The 21,929-nt window shown below is 58.6% G+C and overlaps 1 protein-coding gene across 8 annotated transcripts; it reads right to left on the minus strand.

Annotated features, from left to right (window-relative positions):
• Positions 1-423: 423 nt before the first annotated feature.
• ANO9 (anoctamin 9) lies at positions 424-19,263 on the minus strand. 8 transcript variants are annotated; one of them, XM_036927187.2, is made up of 24 exons: positions 19,178-19,263; positions 13,457-13,531; positions 13,228-13,353; positions 12,902-13,047; positions 11,635-11,681; positions 11,458-11,516; positions 11,308-11,381; positions 10,784-10,918; positions 10,459-10,555; positions 10,222-10,282; positions 10,010-10,092; positions 9,806-9,910; positions 9,553-9,714; positions 9,438-9,474; positions 9,094-9,205; positions 3,324-3,381; positions 3,127-3,224; positions 2,853-2,992; positions 2,613-2,765; positions 1,832-1,979; positions 1,326-1,427; positions 1,161-1,254; positions 918-1,030; positions 424-826 (listed from the first exon to the last, which is right to left on the minus strand). In XM_036927187.2, exons 1-24 carry the CDS (start codon positions 19,181-19,183, stop codon positions 799-801), a joined length of 2,259 nt encoding a protein of 752 aa, XP_036783082.2. In that variant the 5' UTR covers positions 19,184-19,263; the 3' UTR covers positions 424-798. The 8 variants fall into 8 exon arrangements, 7 of the variants coding, with proteins under 7 accessions (XP_036783082.2, XP_057362806.1, XP_036783079.2 ...); XM_057506823.1 differs by having other exon boundaries at positions 3,127-3,213; positions 3,324-3,398; XM_036927184.2 differs by having other exon boundaries at positions 10,784-10,978.
• Positions 19,264-21,929: the final 2,666 nt, after the last annotated feature.

The raw sequence follows: 21,929 nt of genomic DNA on the forward strand, positions 1-21,929 counted from the left end.
GGCGGCGGCGGCGGCGGCGGCAGGTGCAGCCCCGCCCAGCGGCCAGGGCCCAGGGCGGACCCAAGTGTCCCGCTTTGCGCCCAAGGCTGTCCAACGCTCAGCCCCGGGAGCTGCAGCCGCCGGAGCCTGGGGGCAGAGGCCAAACTGGCCCAACCAGCCGGGAGAGGCTCGCTGCCGGGTTTGCGTCGTCCCCGGGGGTACCTCTTATGGTTCTGTCACCCTCCCCAGTTCCTTCTTTCTCTCCCTACAGTTAGCCTTCCTTGACTCCTGCTCCTAAACCTCAGCGCAGGTGCAGGGAGTTAGGACTTTAATAAGGCGCCCCTCACATGAAAGCCCATGGAAAGTCAGAAGGCCAGGAGGCAGCCACATTCCAGGCCTGTTTCCATCTAGCCCTGAGGGTAGACACAGCCACAGGTCCAGAAATTAACACAGAAAGGTTTAGTTTTATTTTAGAAAGTTCTGCTGGTTGAGGAAAGCCAGAGAGGTGGGGTCAGGTAGGATGGGGGTAGGGCCCAGGCCTGCTTTGTGACTCCATGAGAAGCCCCCTCCCCAGTGCTGTGGGTGGCAGGGATCACTCAGTTCAGGTTAGGCTGTGCCAAGCCTGAGCTCTAACAGACATGGGTGCCACTCAGGACATCCCAAACCAAGGGCCTGCTGGGGCCCATATGCACGGGGCCTTCTTACAGCCCACCCCCACTGCCACACACAGGTGCAGCCATGGCTGGGGTGGGAGCTGGTGGCAGTGGCTCTGCGTCTCTGCTCCTGGGCTCCAGCCCCTCTTGACCAGCTCTGGGTCCTCTACACGTCTGTGCTTTTGGGGCGGGAGCTGGAGGCAGGAGTGGGATGGGTGGGGATCAGCGGCCAGGCCCACCCCAGGCCTGGTGCCGGCGCCACCCTGCCCAGCTCCGCCTCCATACCACAGCTTCTCCCTGAGCCTCTGGTATTTCTCCTCCAGAACCTTGTTCTTCACTGCCTGAGGGACGTCAGGCACAAACCAGGCAGCGATGAGCTTGATGCACAAGGCTATGTGCTGTGGGCAGAGGCGGGGGGCAGGGGCTGAGTGTGGAGGTCAATGCAGGCTGATGGGGGCTCGGGGGCTGGGGAGGAGGGCTGGAGGGAGCTGCCCCCACCCCAAAACCCCTCCCCCAGTTCTGGCCCACCTCAAAGAGGATAAGGAAGGCCAGGCGGACAGCCAGGAGGACCCAGAACTGCCCCGAGAGGTGGTAGTCCTGAGCGCTGCGGTAGTCCCGGTACCTGGGGCAGGGAAGTACTGAGGTCAGGGGACAGTAGTTCAGAGGGCTCCCAGAGGCCACGGGGGTCCAAACCTGCACTCAGTCACGTTCTCCGAGCCCTCTATGCGGACAGGGTCCTGGAAGTCCTTGGTGTAGAACACAGACAGACTGTGGTTGACGTAGCCCGTGAGGCAGCTGAGGGAAGGGAGAGGTGCGGGTTGCAGGGCTGCCCCTGACTCCTGGAACTGACCCACATCTGGTGGGGGCGCATCACAGACCCCTTCCCTCACTTCCCTGCAGAGCTGGGTAAGGACACTACTCTGCCCTCTTGGGCAGAGCAGGCCCTGAAGGGTCTGCCCTGAATTTGGCATTCCCGTAGTGCCTGCTCAGAAAACAGCTGGTTCTGGGACCTTAATCCTCCACTGGGGGTCTCAGCACTCCTGGGTGCCAGCCCTAGGGTCTGCAGGTAAGCACTGGAGGGCAGGGCCACACCGGCCCAGACTCATGACAGGCACTGGCAATGTGATGGAGCTGCGCTGTGGATGGGTCTCTGGACAGCTTGAGGGACACCCAGGGGCTGACTGGCATCACCCCCTTACTCGACTGCAGGGTGGGCCCCCTGTCGGCATGGGCCGTAGTGGTACTTGTACACCACTCGGGGGATGAACTCAGATGTGAAGGCGATGACCATCCCATTGGCAATGACCGCCAGCACGCCGATGGTCTCCAGCACCTGCAGCCAGGTCCCTGGGCCACAGCAGGGGGGATGCTGGCTGGTCCCTTAGGCTCTGATCCACTGGTACCGCCCCCACCTCCACCCGCCGGTCATCCAAGGCTGGGGTCAGGTCGCAGGGCCCAGCTTACTGGTGAGGAAGGCTGGGGACAGGGCTGGCGGATGGCAGCCTCTGCTCTCCTGTACCCCCTTCTTTGCAAGGTAGACAGGGAGGGGCCAGGTCTCCTCCGCCCCCCACCTTCCTGAACCCCTAAGCTGACCCCAAGCCTGCTCCCCCTTGTGGGCCCACAGCCCAGGGCAGAGTCCCTTAACTGGGTCCCGGTTGGACCCTCCCTCACGCTTTGCCTCCTCTGCCCTCATCCACCACCCGGCCCTGTCCTTCCGACCCCTGTCTGGGTGACAGGCCACCTGCTGGACTCCTCCCTCCTGTGGCTCCTTGCTCTCAGAGTCCGGCTCTCCTACCTGGGCCTCCCTGGCCTGCAAAGTGCACGGCAGTACCTTCCCAGGGCCTGAGCCCCTAGGGCCAACTCCCGTGCTACAGCGGGAGAGGGCTTGGCCGCTCGGAGTGCTTGCTTCTCAGATGGGGATTGGCCTGGGGGTCCCCAGGGCCCCCTGCCCCCAGGCACCCCGCCCTGTCGGGCCCTGACCGATGTCCTTTGCCTTGCGGGGCACCAAGCGCTGCCTCAGCCGGACCATCTTGATGGCGTCCAGACGGATCTCCACAAGGTTGCTGAAGAGCGCGAGGAGTGGGGCCAGCGGGAAGGCAGCCACGAAGACCGTGGTGAAGCCGTACTGAATCACTGGGGGGTGGGCGGTCAGTTCCTCCTGCCCCCCGGCCCCCCACCCCATGACACACTGCGCCCCGTGCCCCAGGCCCTTCCACATACTCATCTCCATGAACTCATCGAACAGGCTGAAGGTGTTGACCGGGTTCAGGCAGTAGTTGTGCTCCCAGTCCCTCAGCTCTGGGTCCCGGGACCTGCAGCCCCGCTTGACTCTCATCAAGCGACACTTGTGGGCCAGCCACCTGGGGCGACAGGGAGGGGTGCAGGGGGCTGAGGGCCCCTCAGAACTGCTGGTTCTGGGAAGTGGGGAGCATGGGAGGGAACTGGGGGCTCAGGTGGGGCTGCAGGAAACTCCTGGGAAGGGGGTGGTCCTCACGGGCCCAGGTACTCCATGCAGTTGCTGAGCGTTTGTTTCAGACCCATGATAATGGCCATCTGCAGGAACAGGTCCATCATGCAGCCACTGAGATGGCACTGTGGGGGTCAGAGATGCACATCAGGCATGGGGAGGGGGAGGGCAGCCCTGGCGGCAGGGAGGGCAGCTCAGCAACACTGCATGCAGGACAGACTGACCTCCTCCAGCTTCCATTGCCCTGCCAGGAGCACCAAATTCCCAGGGTGACCGTTGATCCTAGAAGGAAAGGGAGGCTGGGGTGGGCAGGACAGAAGGGGAGTGGATGGCAAGGGGCAGTGGAAGGAAGGAGAGAGACTCGACCTCAGGTGAGCACAGGTTCTGCTGGATGCACACCTGTGCTTAGACACAGCCCCTCTGCACATCCGCATGCACGCCCAGCCTCACACACACATTCCAGACAAGGCCCTTTAGGAGTAGCCTCAGTTTCTCCCAATGGAAACTGCACATGGCATTACTTTGTGTTTAAAATCACCTGCTTTGCATTGTCTGACAGGAAATACAAATTTTATTAAACCAGGCTCCCGCTCAGACTCTGGTGAAATCCCAGAAGCACACCTATTATAGTCATGACCACTACTACTGGTCTGGAATAGTATAAATTTGCAAAGGGAAAAATGACTGTTTTTGGAAATATAATGATATATCTGGAAAACCTAAATAAACTAACCCTTTGGAGTGGATATCAAGCTCAACTGGAGCTCCTGTGTGCCACTAAGTATCTGTCAGAGACTGGTGACAATTGCAAAATAACAAGTAACAGTCTAAGAAATTTGAGGACCCCTAGGAAGAAAACTACAAGACTACTGAAGAACATTTAAGAAAGGATATGGACAGAGAAAACTTACTCTTCCATAGAAAAACTCAGGACTGTATTTTTGTGGCAGACAGAACGAAGGCCCCCAGAGGTGTCCACATTGCAGTCCCTGGAGCCTGTGAATGTGTCTTACAGGGCAGAGGGTGTTAGGGTTGCTAATCAGCTGGCCTTGAAACGTAGAGTCTTGTGGATTTTCCAGGCGCGCCCAGTGTGATCACAGATGCCCCTCAGTGGGGAAGGGGCTAACGGAAAGGAGGCAGACTAGGACTCAGCCAGACACTGCTGGCATTGAAGATGGAAGATGGGGCCAGGAGCCAGGGAATTAGGGTGCCTACAGCAGCTGAAAAGAGTGAGAACAGATTCCCCACCCCATTCCAGCCCCCAGATGGAACACAGCCTGCAGACACCATTGAGACCCCTTTGGACTTGTGACCCACAGAACTGTAAGGTAATGAATTTGTGTTGTTTATAGCCACCAAGTTGGTTGCGGTGGCAATAGAAAATTAATACAGAATCCATATCGATTCTTCCTAAAATAATGTGTAAGTTTACTGCAGTCTTAAGCTAAATCCCACAGAATTTTGATGTAGTTGGACAGAGTGATTCTAAAGTTCACCTAGAAGAATAAACATGTAAATAACTATAAAAAAGGAAAAGCAAAAAAGGTCACGAACAGTGGCCCCAAGTGTAGTGTAATGTGGAGACCAACAGAGAGGTACTGGACGCACAGAAAGACCAGAATGTAAAGTGGGTGGCGGAGTTTGCAGTACAAAAGGACAGTGGTGGTGACATCAGCAAACGGCTTGGGATGACTGGTGGTTATTTGGAAAACAGTAAAACAGGGTTCCCTCTGCACCTTGCTGCAAAACAAATCCCTTATGACTGTTTAATATGCTGCAACCATAAACATCTAGATGAAACCACAGCTGAACACGCTTTTAATCTTGAGGACAGGGAGGCCTTTTTGAGCCTTGCATGAAAAATTAACCAAAGAGGAAGATAGGACAAACCTCACGAACTAAAAAGACACCTTGCCTCCAGAGGAACATGAGCATCTGGATAAACTTTGCTCTCCCTTTTCCCAGAGATGTCCCGCACCAGGGGACCACGCACACAAGGAGCAGGAATCTAGAACCAGACTCTGGCTTCTGTCTGCTCCGGCCCCTGCTGACGGTGTGACCCTGAGATTGTTTCCCCAGCCGTCTCATCTGTAAACAAGGATAAGACATCCCTCTGCCACAGGGCTGAGTGTGGGTCACAGCTGGTGTGTGCCACAGACATGAGTCTTCACTGTGAAGAACTGGCCTGTCCACCAAGGAAACCAGCTTAGTCCTCCATCGTCAAGACAAATGGGTGGTGCAAATACCTGCCACGGGGAGGAGGAGCTGAACGAACGGAAGGACTATGACAAGGAGTCAGAAAAACGGACCCTCTAGGAAACAAGAGGTAATTGGGGAACAGATGGGAACGTCAGGGAAAAATAGCAGCGGCACCTAGAGGAGGGCATGAGAAGGACACTACCCGAACCAGAGAACCAGGGAGAACTCTGGGACATGAAGGCTCCGTGAGACCTAAAAAAAAAAATCAATAGGCAAAAAGGGAAAATGAGGGAGATCTCCCCAGATGTCGATATAAAGACAGAGATGGCATATGTGAGACAAGAGGGTAAAAATGCAGGGGACAAGCCCAGGACCAGGAGTTCCATAAAGAGCAGAGAGAAAAAATTTTTGACCTAAAAAATTTAAAAAGAAAATGTAGGGAGTCTATGCAGGACACGAGTTTTTCAACCGGAAGGACCCAACCATTGCCCAGGGTGGGCATGAAGACCCACCCCTATGTTGTCCACACTGCAAAAAGTCCTAAAACCTCTGGAGGGGAAAAACCAGGTCAGTGGGGAAGCAACGGAAGTCAGATTTTCCACCCACTTCTCAGCCTCTTCGCGTGGACAAGCACAGGAGAGCAGGGGCCGTTCAAGTTCTGGGGTAGTGGTTTTGCAGGTAGGTTCGGTACCAGCGTGTCAAGCATGTGATACAGTAACAACAGTAGTAGGTATACATGAATCCAGAAAGCTTACGTCTCAGGTGTACTTCCTGGGTAAATGAAAGCAGACTAAAAAAGAGAAGGCAGCTTAGGATTCAGGAAATAGGGGCACCAGCCCAGGAGAGCAGCCCATGCAAGTCGCAGGGCAACGGCTGCACAGGATCTGAGAGAGCAGCCCGCCCAGCATGGGCAGGAGAGTGGAGGGCTCCCGGGGAAGGTCTGTGGGCAGAAAGGGGCTCCATGCATTAGACAGGGTGGTGAGAGGCTAGGGAAAGTCATGTGGGGGAAAAGGGCAATCAGAAACCACAGGAAAAATACAGAGCTGTACAATAAAGAAACAGCCAAATGTGAAACAAAGTAAAATATGACGTGGTTTTAACAAGCTGGTGGTCAAATAAGAGAATTCATTTGACCTTGACGCTGCAATAAGTAACACAGATGCTCAGATGACATGAATAATTTGTAGGAAAAGAAACACAAGGATTGATTTATACCTGGGAACACGCTGGACTCTCACTACTCGTTTTTTAAAAGGCACCTTTCAAAATGGGAAGCTCTTGCCTACCAGCCCAAGATGGGATGCATGGTAGAGCCCTCTGGGCAGCACGCACAGTTCCGGGGGAGGCTTAAGCAGTCCTCGCCAAGTACAAACACGCTCCCCTAACTTCCAGTTAGACCATCCACCACCAGGCGCCTCCTTGCCGGGAGCTGGGGAGGCCCGCAGCCCGCCGGCGACATCAAGTGGGGCCTGAGCCTGCAGAGTGCACATGGGCGCGTGGCTCAGCCCTGCCTGGGCGCCCTGGGACACCCCAGGACTTGGGCGCCTCTGGCAGACTGGGGGCACCTGCTGGATGCTCCTGGGCCCCCGACCCAACCCCTACCCAGGAAGACAGAGGCTCATGTCTAGGGTGTTGAACAACCAAAGACTCAGATTGCAGCATTGGGCCAGTGGACACTAGGAGCCCACGCTGACAAGCATCCTTCTGCCTCCAGGAAGGCCACCAGGAATTTTCTTCCAGGGACCAACTGAGAACAAGGACAAGAGAGACGTGGCCCAGAGCAAAGCCAGTCTCTGCAAAGTCATATGACTTTCTCAGGAGCAGGTGGCCAAGAACTAAGGACACCTAAGCAAAATCTCTAACATCAAAATCAGAGGCCAAGGAAAGAAAGATGGTAACAGAAACTCGGAAGGAACAGAGGCACCTCCTCAGACAAGAAAAACTATGGTGTCCAGGTGGCATGGAGAGGAGGCTGCAAAGAATCTGCAAACAGCAGAAAGGGGCCCTGAAATTAAGAATGTGAGCAGGTAAAACACACAATTGAAGGTTTGGAAAACAGATTTGAGAAAAACTCCCAGAAGCCGGGACAAAAATAGGAGAAAAAAAGCAAAGAAAATTAGATGGCCCATTCAGAGGTCCAACTGCCAAACAAAAGGGATTCCAGGGACAGTAGCAGACGGAACCGGGCAGGATTGTGCTCAACACAAGATGCAGGAAGATCACTCAGGACTGAAGGACCTAAGGCCCACACACAGCGGGCGCCTGGCAACTTCTTCCTGTTTGACCGCCACTGGCTGCACACAGCAGACCTGCTGCAGCTGCTGAGAACACAGCTCAGGACAAGCCCCCACACCCATCTCCCTCCCCTTGAGAGGGACTGAGTGAACGAGGGCCCCGAGTGTCCTGGCCAGCAAGGCCAGGAGCAAAATGGCAGCAGGCACAGGGGGCCCGGGGGGAAGAGGGGCCTCGGGGCCAGGGTTCTGGGCTGACCACCTGGAGGTTGGGACGCCACGTGGCAGGGGACACAGTAAGGTCAGGCCGCTTGCAGCATCGAGCGGAAATGAGGAGGCTCCTGGATCTGCGGGTCTGGGCTCCAGGAAGGGGTGTGGGCTGCACTCAGGAGCACCAGCCTCACTGGCCTGACTACACAGTGCTCCGGATGCACCAGAAATCACCAGAACAGACACTGAAGCATTCTGACATTTAGAGTTCAGGAGAGAGGAGAAAGCAGCCCCCAGAGTGGGTAGGCGGTACTGGGGAGAGTGGGGAGGGGGGAGGCCGAAGCTGGACGTGGCGAGAGGATTCTTGTAGGGGCTGTGCAGGCCCACTGTGTCAGGGTGGGGACCGTCCACGCCAGCCAAGCAGGAACCAGAGAAGCACAGGAGGACACCCTGCAGAGACAGTCTGGTAGGACAGAGCATGTGCCGTCAGGGCCACAGAGGTGAAGGGATCCTCCCGAAGCCAGGTGGCTTACTAGCATCTCCCCCCAGCGCCCGACAGCGCCCCGATAAAGAGGAGCCATGCACATTGGATTCCCCGTGGAAGTCCCTGGAAACCCTGGGCCCCACTTGGCAGGGTCGAGGGCTCCCAGACGAAAGGGATGCGCACAGCACCGAGGGGAGGGGACTGGCGTGGAGGCATCGCCAAGGCTGGACCAGGTGGAGGGCCTATCTCATGTCTAGGGAGGAGCTGGTTTTTTCAGTTCTGCTATGGAGTTTGGAGTTAATTGGCAAAATATACATACCTTGCAAAATGTAAGCAAACATAGAACAAATGGGGCAACTATTTTCTTCAGAAAAGATCAAAAAAATGTGTATCGATTGAAACAAAAAGGTTCATTTCACTATACAGGCAAGGGGGACGTGTGCATGTGTGTGCACTCGTGTGTGCTTTACTTGTAAATAAATGCTCCTGGTGGCTTTATTTACAAAGCTCAAACCTGGAAACAACCCAAACGTCCACCAGCTGAGGTGGTTAAATAAATTCAGCACATCCCACAAAAGAATATTAACAGCATGGTTTTAAGGCGAGGCCTCACCACCCATGCAGACTCAAAGACACCCGCAGCGTGTTTTTAGTGTGAAAAGCAGATAATTATGTACAGGACAAACCTTTGGTGTCCACAGGGGTATGTGTGTGTACTTAATCGTGTAAAAAGTCTGGGAGGACCCGCCAAGCGGTCACAGCTGTCACCCATGGGGTTTCACCTGTTCTGAGCATGAAGTTTTTTAAAAATTAGAGCATTTTCCTTTCTTTCTTGGGGGTGTTGAGTGGAGGTGGGTGGCAGGGCCTCACCTGCCCAGGATGAAGGCGATGTAGATGAGGGAGGAGAAGTGGGTGAAGAACTGCAGTGTGAAGAACTTGATGGTGAACTTCCTCTCTCGCTCCGAGAAGGTCCTGGGCTTCTCTAGAATAAGAAGAGGGCCCTCCCTTGCCCGACCCGAGGACAGTTCCATGCTCAGCCTGTCCCCATCCTGGCAACTCAGGAACACATGCCACCCTCACCTGTCTCCAGGGAAAGGCAGCAGAGACAGCTGGAAGGGCCCCGTCCCTCCCCTCCTAGGGCTCCAAGACCCCGACCCCGAATCCTTCCAAGGGTACCCTGGAAGGCAGAGAGGGGCTGGGGACCCTCCTCTCACCAAAGTCACAAAGCTTCAGGGCCACACACTTGTTGATCTGCAGGAGGGGAGACCAGCAGATTTATTTTGGGCCTCAGTGGAGAGCCCCCGCCCTTCCCCGCCCCCACCTGCCCACCTTGGTCATGACGACGATAGTCACATAGTGGACCAGGGCCCCAGTCACGACCACAGCCGTGGTCACCTGCTTCTCCAGAAAGGGCAAGGCTGAGTTGAGGAGGGCAGCAGCCAGGACGCGGTAGACCACCAGGACGTGGGCCATGCCGATCATGAGGCAGACCTGGGGGAGGGGGCAGCCGAGGCAGGCAGTGCCTCAGGGGGGCCGTCCGCAGCCCAGGCCTTCAGCCTCATCACGCATCCCCCAGGAGTACCATGAACAGAGACAGGATGAGGATGACGGTGCTTCTCAGGTAGGAGTGCTGGTGTGGCCGCAGCTGGTAGTTGGGGCAGTTAATGAGCTCAAGTGCCATCTCCTCCTGTGGACACGGGCACCAGGCCTCAGACACAGCAGACCCAGGTGTGGGGCCAACTGGCCACGGGGAACACAGCCCCGCCTGGATCACCACCCACCTCACCTGGTCCTCATCCCACCCATACAGGTCCCAGTGCAGGACCACACGAGCTCGCTGCCGCTTCCAGATCTCCAGGAATACCGTGGCTGCAGCCGAGAGGAGGAGACATGTAATGGTGTGTCCCTGGGTGGGCTGGGGGCAGCAGCAAAGGGCACTGGGGGCAGGACTGGCCCTGGAGCTCAGGCTGGCCCCACCAGGGGCCTGCAGTGACTCACCCCACAGAGCCATGAATATGGCAAACAGCACAGTGCCCTCGTTGTCGAAGAGGTGGGTGAGCTGGGGAGAGGGGCACACAGGGCTGGGCAGCCTTCTGCCCACTTCGTGCTCCGGGAGAAGGGTGAGCCCAGCTCTGCAGGGGCTGAGCTCGGCTCCCCCTTCTCCAGAAGGACAGGCAAGCCAGCCCTCCCACAGGGTGTGCTGGGCCTGGAGTGGACCCCCCAGAGGCAGCAAACCTTGGCAAAAGTGCAGGTGTCCGAGAGCCGCTGGTACCTGCGGCTGTTGTCACCACGAGGGCACAGAAGGATGTGGTGGGCCTCACAGATCTCCTTGCTGAGGGTGTGGGGACCGGGCGGGTGCTGGGACAGCCACAGCCCCTCCCGGGCCCCCACGCCATCCTCGCCATCCCTCACCCTGCCCCCAGCCCCTCAACTACCGTCCCCCGCTCTGACCCCCCACATCATCCGGTCCTCCGCCCCTCCCACCGCTCCCCACCCCTCAACACCATCCCTCACCCCATCCCAGCCCCTCCACACCCAGGCTCCCAGCCCCGGCCCCCACCTGATCTGGCTTGCCTCGAACAGGGCAAAGCCACTCAGGAAGACGATGAGGCCCACGGCTGCGGCAGGCACCAGCATGTAGGTGTACCAGCCCAGCCAGGCGAAGTACAGGGCCACCTTCTCACCAAAGTAGTCCCTGCCGGCACAGCTGCCCATCAGGGCTGCCCCCAGTAGGGCGACCATCACAGGCCAGTGCCTAGATGGGACATGCCACGTGGGGGCAAGGAGTGTCTATGGACAGCATCAGCGGGTCTAAATGGGTGTCTGTGGGGGGCACAGGAGGGAACAGTGGTGTTCACGGGGCACTGGGGTGTCTGGGGGCATGGGGTGTCTGGTGGCACAGAGCTGTATATGGAGGCACAGGGGTGTCTGGAGTACCGGACTGTATATGAGGTGCAAGGGTATCTACTGGGGGCACAGAGCTCTATACATGTGCACTGGGGTGTCTGGGGGGCATGGGATGTCTGGAGGGCACTGGGCTGTACATGGAGGCACAGGGGTGTCTGGGGGGTGTTGGGGCAGTACCTGATAGCATCAATCGGCTGCTTGTGGACCATGCTTCTCCACTGGGCCCACGTCTTCACCAGTGCCTCTGGCCCCTGGCCACAGGTGCAGACAGTGCACTTGCTGCCCCGGGCCCCACCCTCAGGCGCCTCCCAGCCAGCCCAGCCTCACCTTGTGCAGAGCGAATCTGGTCTCAAAGACCCCCTCCCTGACCAAGTCCTCTAGTGTGTCTGCAGTCACAGGGATTCCGGGGTCAGAGGGAGTAAGGGCTGGGAGGACCCAACTGCTCCCCAATGCCAGCAGCCCCCTGGTGGACTGAGAAAGGACACCTGCCCCTCTGGCCCTTACCACCATTTGCCATCTTGCTGTTCAGTACAAAGTTGACGATTCGGATTCTGGAACACAAGAGCTGGTTCAGGACGGCCCCACCCTCAGTGGATATCGCCTGTCTGGCCAAGTTCCAGGACCCTCCCCTCCTGCCCTGCCAGGCAGAGCCCCTGGCCTACCTGCCCTGACTGGAGAATCCAGGACTCATCAGGAGCCCATCCTCCCACCTCCTTCGGTCCTCCCGTGGTCCAGCTGTCCCATGGCTCCAGGACGGGGTTCTCAGGGGTGGCCCCACTCCTCCCAGGACCCTGACCCTCAGTCCTGCACACCATTCCCTGCCAGACACTGGCCCAACCCCACACCTGCAGCCACGCCTCCAATCTGGAGCCCCCATATGTCCAGAGCACACCTTACACCTTTATACTCAGGGACCCTCTATTATACCCCTGGCCGCCATTTGCCTATGTGGAGACTGAGGCTCAGAGAGATGGAGTAACTTGCCCAAGGCTACCAGGACGTGACACAGCAGGGCATCTGACTGCAGAGCCACACTCCTCCGCATCACCCTCCTATGAGACAGGGCCCCTCAAATGTCCCAGAGCTGAGGACTCCCCCTGCCTGCTCCCCGCGGCTCCACCAAGGTGTCTCGACCCATCCCTCTTCCCCATGTGCCTCCAGAGATGAGCCAGGCCTCCTGCATCCCAGGAGGGCCCTCCATTGCCTCCTATCCAGATGCCAGGAGCTTCTTTGCTGGTCTCCCACTAACCAGGCACCAGCTGGGCTGGAGGGGCAAGTGAGTGAGGAGGGACTCGGGGAGGACGGGGGCCAGCGTGGAGGATGAGGGGCCAGCGTGGAGGACGGGGGGCCAGCATGGAGGATGGGGGCCAGTGTGGAGAGCTGCTGATCGGTGGGTGGAGAGACGGGAGGTGAGTGCCTGGGAGGGACAGGTGTCCAGGAGGGGCATTAGGTCTAAAGGAGAGCTTGGGACCCACACTCCAGGTGTGTGGGAGACGACCTCAGAGTCAGGAGAGATGGCAGGGAGTCCTCCTGGCCTCTCCAGACCGTGCCCACCCTTTAAGGCCAGGAACATAGTCACGTGTGATCCCCAGAACACTCTAAGGGGGGAGGACTCTTGAACCCCCATCACAGACACGGACACTGAGGAACAAAGCCCTTCCCCTGGACCTCTGCCCTGAAACCACACCTTGGAGCCTCCCTCACTGCCCACCTGGGCCAGGCACGGGGGTGGGCGTGGCCCCCTGGCCCTGGCTCTCAGCCAGCCTCTCACCTGGTGGTGGCCAGGATGGGGACCGGCCTGGCTGGCTCCACCCTGGGGACAGGACCCTCAGGCTCCGTGAGAAGTGTGCGATACAGGGCGAAGACCCTGCTGTCAGCTCGGATCCCAAAGAAGACCTTCTCCTGGTCCTCTATCACCTGGGAGCAGGGGACGGCTTGGGACCCTCACCCCTCTGTCCACAGCGATGGCCTGTCCCTTCCACCTCAGGCAAGGCCACAGGCCACCTCTCCTCTCCAGACCCCTCCCAGAACCCACCGGCCCCATGACCCCTGCCCCCACTGCTGACCAGTGCCCATGCCGGGTCCTCACCAGCCCACCTTGTACTGGAAGCCCTTTCCCTCGAGCTCCTCCAGGAACTGCTGCTGCCGGCGGGCCTGTCTGGGGTCTCTCTGGGTGCAAGGACCGGCCACAAGGACATAGTCCCACTGCTCAGAGGCCTCAGTCTGGAGGAAAAAGGTGTGGGGCTGGGTCCAGGCTGGGAGGGACAGGCGCAGGGCGTGGGGCAGTGGGGAGACCAAGCACGGCAGCGTCCAAATGGAGACGCACCTCACGAGCGTTCATCTCCATCATCGGGAAGCTGTCCCCTTCGGACCCCTCCCAGATCTGGAGGCTCTCTTCGTCCTGGGGTTGGGGAGGCAGACAGAGGGGGCTTGTTCCTGCAGAAGAGCACCTCCTGGGCCAGAAGCTCCAGCACCAGGGGGGTCAAAACGTAAAGCTGGGGAAGGGGCACGACAGCCTCCGAGTCTCCCCTTTAGTGACAGTGGCAGCATTAATGAATGTCACACATTCTAGCCTCCTCCCTCCGAGACGTGGGCTTCATTCTCCCTACTTGAGTGTGTGCTGGCCTTAGCAACTAAGGAAGAATGTGTGGAAAGGGAAAAGGAGTCATTTTACAGAGAACCTAGCAGATGCACGGGCCAGGTAATGAAGGTAAAGTCACAGCAGTGTCATTTAGAAGTCAGGACCCCCGGCAGGATGTGACATGATAGTATGTGGCCCCCTCCCTGAAACCTATAGTCCCGTTTCAGCATGAGAAAACATACTTTCTCCAGAGCCCGGGCAGACTCAAGGGTCAGATGGCCAAAGACAAGGGGAACACAGGGACTTCACATGGCAGCAGGAGCCCCGCACGGACCCAGGAACGGGAGGACACAGGTGGGAAAGCTGGTGAGGCCTTGCCAGGCAACGGGCGCTGGTGCTGGGGGAGTACATGCCCCTCTGCAGGAATACTCATATATGTGCTAAAGCTGCACAGGTAGGGGCAGAACTGGCTGGGTGGGGAGAGGCTTGGGCCTCATTTCCTCTCGCTGAGCAAAAGTACAGCAGGTGCTGAGACTCCCATAAAGTGACCCAGGGCCTCTTCCACAGGGGGTCTAGGCCCTTGGTGGGTGGGGGACAAGAGCAGACAGAGCAGGTCGGGGAGAGCCCAGGGGCCAAGATGCAGAGAGGGGCCCCTGGCTTTGGCACCCAACACGGCAAACCCTGGAGCAAGACCACCGCCTCTTACAGCCAGCCTCCAGCAATCACAGCGTCTGCCCATGGGGCTTTGTGTGATGCCTCAGCATGGCTGAGCACACAGTGTGCACAGGTGACAAGGACCCCAACCCACAGCTGGCAGCTCCCTGGGGAGGTGCAGGGGCTCCATAGTGTCCCAGGGGTATGGGTATGGTGTCAGAGGGGGGGGGTCTGGGGGTTGTGTCCATGGGAGCACCCCATCTCACACTGACCAGGCGGCAAGCCCTGCCACCTCCCACCACACCATGCCCCACGCCCCCTACACTGGCCCTGGACCCTTGCCATGGCCTTGCCAGCACCCCCGCCCCCCACCCAGCTGGCCCAATGTGGCCCAGGGTTGTCTTTCGCTGCATCACACCCTACTTCCATGACCTGTCCTCTCTGTCCTGCCCACCACCTGGCCTTTGACCCTGCTGATCCCCACCTGCTATCTCATCCCTTCTCCAACCACATTCCTGCTGAGCTCAAGACCTGCCTCCTCCAGGAAGCCTCACCAGACTGCCCTGGAGGGCGGCCAGGTAAGATACAGGCTGCCCAGTCACCTTTGAATTTCAGATAAACAGACAGTGTTTACTGTAAGTATATCCCAATTACTGCATGGGACATACTTACACTTAAAATTACTTTTAAGAAGGGACTAGTGGTTAACAAAGGGAAGGGGGAGGGAGGGCAGGTGGGGAAGGAGGGAGAAGGGGATGGAGGGGTATTATGATTGGCACACACGGTGTAGGGGGGATCATGGGGAAGGCAGTGTAGCACAGAGAAGGCAAATAGTGACTCTGGCATCTTACTACACTGATGGACAGTGACTGCAATGGGGTGTGGGGGGACTCAAAAATATGGGTGAATGTAGCAACCACATTGTTTTTCATGTGAAACCTTCATAAGAGTGTATATCAATGATACCTTAATAAAAAATAAAATAAAGAACAATAGGAAAAAAAATAAATGAAACTAATAATTGGTTCTTTAAAAAGATTGATAAAATTGATAAACCCTTAGCCAGAGTGACTAAAAAAAATTCTACATAAAAAAAAAATTTATATATATATGTATATATACATAAACATAAAATGTGAAATTCAGTTTAACTGGGTGTCTGGTTTTTCTTTTGTTTTACTAAACCTGCAAACCTACTGTGCACCCGCCTCCCCCTCCACCCCCGCAACCCCCACCTCGGCCCAGGCATCAGGACCTACTGGCTCCAGGATGGGCCTGGGTCTGCCTCTTTATCCCTCTGTTCTATCACAGAAGGCAGGAAGTGCACCTAACCCAGCCTGAGGAAGACGGGCCCTCAGACCCGAGATGCCACGCTCGCATGGAGAGGGGGCTCACATGGACAACCCCTCAATGCCCCGAAGCCTGCAGGATCCTGGGCCCTCCCACAATAGCCCACAGATACCTGTGCTCATGTGTGCCTTGGAGCACCTGGAACTTCTCCCTTGTCTTGGGCCAGAGAAACCTGTGTTCACAGACAGGTTTGGAGGCCCAGCCTGGCTGAGGCGCCTCGGTCCCAGGGAAGAGTAAAGTCTCAGCTGGACCGGACAGGATGGCGGGACTTGTGTCCCTGACCCTCCGTTTGGCAGGACCATTTACATGCCTGACTTCAGATCCTGGGGGGAGGGCCCTCTCCATCTCGCTGTCTCCCCCCAGGCCGGGACTGAGCACCTCCAGCGGAGGCTGGGAGGCAAGAACCCCTCACATCAGGTGGGCCGGAGGATGAAGGGTGGGCAGGACCAGCAGGGGGGGGCGGGACCCCAGGAGGGACAGTGGAGAGAAAAGCCGGCCTGGAGGGGCTTTGGGACAAGCAGGAGGAGGGAGCCTGAGAGGGCAGTCCAAGGGGGACCACAAATGTCGGCAGGGGGAGTCTGGCCCCCTGCCCCCGAAAGGAGGCTGCGTGACCTGGCATAGACAAGTGCTCACCCCACCAGAGGCATCACCCAGCTCGGGGCAGTCCCCACGGCCTCGGGGGAAAAAGCAGACTGGCCTTCCCTGGGGGCTGGTTTGTGTGGTCTGGACCAGTGGAGAATGGTGCCCCCAGGTGTCCGACGGGCACCAAACCTCACCGCCGATTCAGGCCACTGGAGAGGGAGACTGCCCCAGGGCAAAGCTACACACGCACCTGGGGCTGCCCTGGTCACCACCTGGTTACCCCTCAGTGAGCAGCCAGGTCAGAGTCCCCCACACAGCCCTGGTCTAGCCACCCCTCACCCCACAGCCAGAAGGGACTAGGCTCCTGGAATTGCTTCCTGTACACTCTGGGTTCACCATCCCCGTACTTGGGGCCACCTGCTGCATTCCAGGCCCTTCTCTGGGCTGTGACCCCAGCCCCAGCCTCCGCGATCAGGCCGGCCACCTGCCCACCTATCCTCCACTGTGAGAGGCCTTCAGGAGTGGAGGCTCGGCTCACCTGAAGTCACTCCCACCTCCAGCCAGGCAGACTGCTTGGTGCGCCTGAAGCAAGGTGCTTGGCACCCTCCGCGTCCCACCCATAAGGCCCCAGCTCCAGGAGGCGTGTGCCCATCAGGCTCCCAGGCCCCCAGAGCAGGGACAGGGGCTGTCTCGACACACCCAGCCTTGGCGATCTCAGCAAGTGCAGACCCCTAGCAGGACCCTGCATGGAACTGGGGTGGCAAGGTAGGAACAAGGAAACTTCTGGAGGTGTTGCAGCTCCTGGGAGATGCAACCTCCCACCAGGAACTTGAAGAACCAGAGCTGGGAGTCCTCTGGACGCTGTCTATTCCTTCCCACTCCAATCTCCAGCATCAGGGAAGTGGCTGGGCTGACGTGACCGCCACCCAGCTCCTGAGCAGGCTTCACCCAGTGGGCTACGCGAGGCACAACCAGCTGCACGTGGAACAAGTGTGGGCTTCCCCTCACTATCCATGGCCCACCTTGCCCTGAAGGCCATGGCACAACCCCCAGGCCTTTGTGGCGGGGCCCCATGAACACAGTGCAGTGAAGGGATCCCCCCATCCCCACAGAAGTGCACAAATACAGAGAAGCCGACCCTTGTCATCCAGCCTGGGTGCCCATGACCACTCTCCCTGTGCCAATCCCCCACCTAGCTGTGCTTCTTCAGCTTCCAGGCCAGCCAGCCACCCCTCCCTCCTCCCACTGCCCTCTCTTCTCTATCCCTTCAGCTGCTCATCTGGCCTCGGTCAGTTCATGCTTTTGTGTACATCCATCCATCCATCCCAACACTCACCGATGTGCCCCCTGCTCTGTGCGCAGCCCTCACAGCCACTGCATGGTGTGAGTGGACACCAGGGCCCAGAGGGGCAGACACCGGGGCCTGAAGGGGCCCAGAGAAGCAGACGCAGGGGCCCGGAGCAGGGGTCACTGGCACCCGGAGGGACAGACACCAGGGCCCGGAGGGCTGGATGCTGGGGCCTGGAGGGGTGGACACCAGGGCCTGGAAGGGCCTGGAGGGGTAGATACCAGAACAGAGGGGCAGACACTAGGGCCTGGAGCGGTGGACACCGGGACCTGGATGGGCAGACACTGGGGCCTGAGAGGCCTGGAGGGGCAGATGCTGTGGCCCAGAGGGGTGGACATCTATGGAGCATGGCCTTGTAGGGCAGAGGCTGGCAGGAGGTGAAAAGTGTGGGCAGTATTCCTGGAAGAGGGAAACGTATGGACAGGCCCTGAGGGGCAGCAAGCAATTCTCAGAACTCAGCACCTCCAAGGACTTAGTATCTTCCAGGTTCTCAGTCCTCAGCACCTCAGCTGTGCAGAAGCACAAAGGGCATGGCTGGGACATTGGCAGAGGCTAGATGGTGGTGGGCTGCTCAGAGCTTGAACCTCAGCTGGGGGCAATGGACAGGTGTCTGAGCAGCGGCAGCGCATGCTCAATCTAGCTGGGGGCTGGGGCCGCCAAGTCCTCCTGGTGGCCTGCGTCTTCTCTTTTCAAAGCGCTGACTCTTGGTTCAGCCACCCCAGGTGCTGCCTCCCCACCCACCCCTAGCCAGCCCCAAGTCTCTCCTGCACCTCAGCCTGGGCCAGCATGGTATAAGGAGCCAGTGCAGTGGCACCTGGCCTGAGCAGCTGGGGTGCCAGAGCTGGCTCCAGAAGGGCCAGGGAGGCCTGGGCTGAGGCAAAGCCAGAGGCCACCCGCTTGGCCCACACCTGGGAGGCCATGAGGAGGCGGAGCGGAAGGCAGGTTTTGCTCTCCACCCAGGCCAGCCAGGCACTGCCCTGAGCAAGTGACCCTTTCCCTGGTGGAGGAGAGAAAGGGTGTCTTCTCAGGGGTTTTCCTGTCCCCCTCCCAGGACCCTCACAGCCTCCTGCTCTGCCCCCGTATCCAAGAATCAGCATCAAGCAACCCCCGGGTGGCCCTCGCCTCTGTCTGGGGCAGAACCCCCAGGAGGCAGAGGACCCAATGGGCCACCCTGGGCGTCCCTACCTGGTAAGCCACATTCCCCTCCCCGTTTGCAGGGCAAAGCTGCAAGGTCTGGGGACCTGCCCAGACTCAGGGCGCGGGGGTGGACACGCCCTCCCCACCTGGGTCCCACACGCTCACTAACAGCCCGGCCTCGAACCACAGTCGCTGGCTGGGCAGGAGGACAGCTGCCCTCCCCTGTCCTGCCTCGACACCAGTGACCTGGGTTCTCTCTGGCTGTGGCCACCCTCTCCTCAGCCTTGTGAGATGCAGGGGCCCCCACCGGCGCCTTGCAGGTACGTGGCGGGGCCGGGGCGGGAGGCGGCGGGGGCCGGGGTCGGTGCGCAGCCAGGGCAGCGCGGGCGACTCACCTGCATGGCCGCGGCCCCGCGGAGTCAGCAGCGGCTGGCGGCCCGGTGTGCGCCCGCCCTGACTTCCGCGTGGGGCTCGCCCCTCCTCCCGCCACGCCCCTGCCCTTCCCTGGCGTCTTCCCGGGACCCCTCCCGCCTCCGGAGGCCGTCGCCCCCACCTGCGGGGGCGCTTCCCGTTCATTGGGGGGGCCCGCCTCAGTCCTCCTTGCTGACCCCAGGACCCCACCCTCATAAGGCCCCGACGCCGATCCCCTTAGAGGAGAAACCGCGGCGGGAGGGCCGAGGGTGGGGCAGATGCCCAAGAACCCAGCCTTCTCCCGGCCTGAGCCTAGGCTTTGTGGACCCGGTGGGGAGGGCAGCCTCGGGGTCCTTAGGACCGAGGGGCGGCTTCACCGCTTCCTCTGGGTCCGGGGTGGCAGCCGCAGAAGGCTCCAGGCCCCCAGGGCGGGACTGTCCTTTGGGAGACAGTAACTGCCCCCGGAGGAGGTTGGGGTGAAGCTGGGACTCGGGGCAGGAGCTCAGCTGGGCAAGGCACACGGAGACGCTGAGCAGCGTGTGGGGGCGTGGCCGGCAGGGAGGCGCCCCGACGTCACGGGGGATAGGAGCTCCCGTAGTGTCGGGGGGGCAGAACTACGCAGCCCATGCAAGCCTTGGTTGATCCGCAGTTGAAACGGTCCACCCCAGGATCTCCCGAGGATAGCATGGCCTCACCCACACTTCTGCTTGGGGGCCCCACGGCAGGCTGGGACAGGACCAGTGCTGACCTGTGAGGTGGCAGAGGTGGTGGTGGGGAGTCTGGCAGCACAGACCCTGTGCAACTGATGGAGCAAATATGGACAAAAACCGCCACAAACAGTAGTGGCTTCATCAAGTCTGTCTGTTTTTCGGGAGGCGGCCGGTCCAGGGGGAGGCGTCACTTTTTGCTCTGCCGTCTTGAGCACATGGTCTCACCACACGGCTCAAAATGGCTACTCAAGCACCAGGCATCCCCCACGCCTTCGAGGCAGGAAGAGGAGAGGGAGGGAGGCCCGTTGCGCCCGTCACAGGGATGGCCGCCGGCAACACCTCGCTGCAGGGAGCCCGGGAAGTCCGGCTGCCCTCCTGAGGACGAAGGTCGGCAGGTGCCCGGGGGCACTCAGCAGCCTGCTCCGGCCCGAGGGCCTCGGCGCTGCGTTAGTGCTCGGGAACCGGACTCCGCAAGGGCTTCTGGGCTTGAGCAACTGGAACTCAGGCTCCACATTCCCACCGAGCTGCTGGACTCTCTGTCACGGCCCCGTCTCAGGATGCTCTGCGTTCACATCTTCATGGTGCTGGGCCGCTAGCCGTCGGGGATTGATGGGTCATCTCACGTGTCTACCCAGCCGCTCTGTTTTTCAATGCCTTTACGCACAGTCCCTAAGTTATTCCCACAGAAACACTGCTTCTCGCTCCTAGCTTCCCCAGGTGCTGGGGAACCTGAGTTACATGGGGCCCTTGCTGTTCAAAAGCTGCACCTGTGCCCCTCCCCCCCCCCCCAGCAAAGGCAGCGCCTCTAACGCGGGCGGTTGTGGGGGGGCATTGGAGACACTTCCCGACCCTCAGTGGGGGATGGGCAGTGAGGGCAGATACCGCCTGGTCCCACCTGAAGAGAAGCCCGGTACAGCCCTTTCAGCACAAAGGTGAGCAATAAGAACCAAAAGCCTGCAAACTGGTCATACTTTGGTCCATTACTTTACTCTTTGTAAACTATACTAAGAAAAAAAATCCAAAAGAATGCAAATATGTATAAATGCGGTCTTTAGGCAAAAACAATAAACCACCTAGATGTTCAGCAATGGGGAGAGTATGGGCAACCACGGTATACTCACGTGCTGATTGATGATTGGGCTGCTCTTAAAAACGACCCTTTCAAAGAGTTTATGAGAACGCAGGAAGATGCTTGTGTTACAATTGAAGTGAAAACACAGATTGCAAATATGCACTTTTAAAAATCTCAACTAATTTAAAATGCATTAAAATACTGGAAGACCAGATTAAATATTTGATATTTATATTCGCTTAGTGATTTGAGCTGTCCATAGTGGAGTTCTTGTTTTCTTTATTTGCTTTCTTTGAACTTTCTACAACAAACACACATTACTGCTATAAGCTTTATTATTAGATTTACATTATTATCATGCTAAAGTCTTTCATTATGAATTTCATTTTCCCCAGACTCAGCCTTGCTCTTTGCGTAAGTCATGAGTGCATCTTGTGAAGAATATGCAGGCAGGGGGGCCGCCCCACTGTTGCACAGCCGCCCCTGCCTTGCCTTGGGCAGAGGACTTCAGCTGAGGCCCGTGTGGGCCTCCTGCTCTTCCCCTGTGGACCCTGGACCCTGCTCCCCTTTCCTTCTTCCTCAAGCCCCAGAGAACCCTGTCCCCTGTCCTCTTCCCTCTGAGGGCCAAGGTGCCGCAGGTGGCAGGCCCCTCGATTCCCACTGTCTCCAGGGTGCCTCAGACCTCTTTTAACTGTGGGCTGGGGGCCACCTCCTGGAGCAGGTCAGGAGGACAAAGCTACTAGGCGTGCCCCAGGCGAATTGCACAGGCACGAGTGAGCACTGCTCGTCCCCACCCGGGATCTGACTTCCCAACCCCAGTGGCCTGGATGCGGCCCGAAGATGCTCTGATGTCTTGCTGAGGATGCTTTTCAGAGGAAGCACAGCCAGGTCGCTGGGGCTTGGGGCCTGCTGAGTTCTCTCTGGGCTGGTCCTGGGCACCCCCAGTCGCCCTGG

This window comes from Manis pentadactyla, chromosome 9 (genome assembly GCF_030020395.1).
Source record: "Manis pentadactyla isolate mManPen7 chromosome 9, mManPen7.hap1, whole genome shotgun sequence".
NCBI classification, from domain to species: Eukaryota; Metazoa; Chordata; class Mammalia; order Pholidota; family Manidae; genus Manis; species Manis pentadactyla.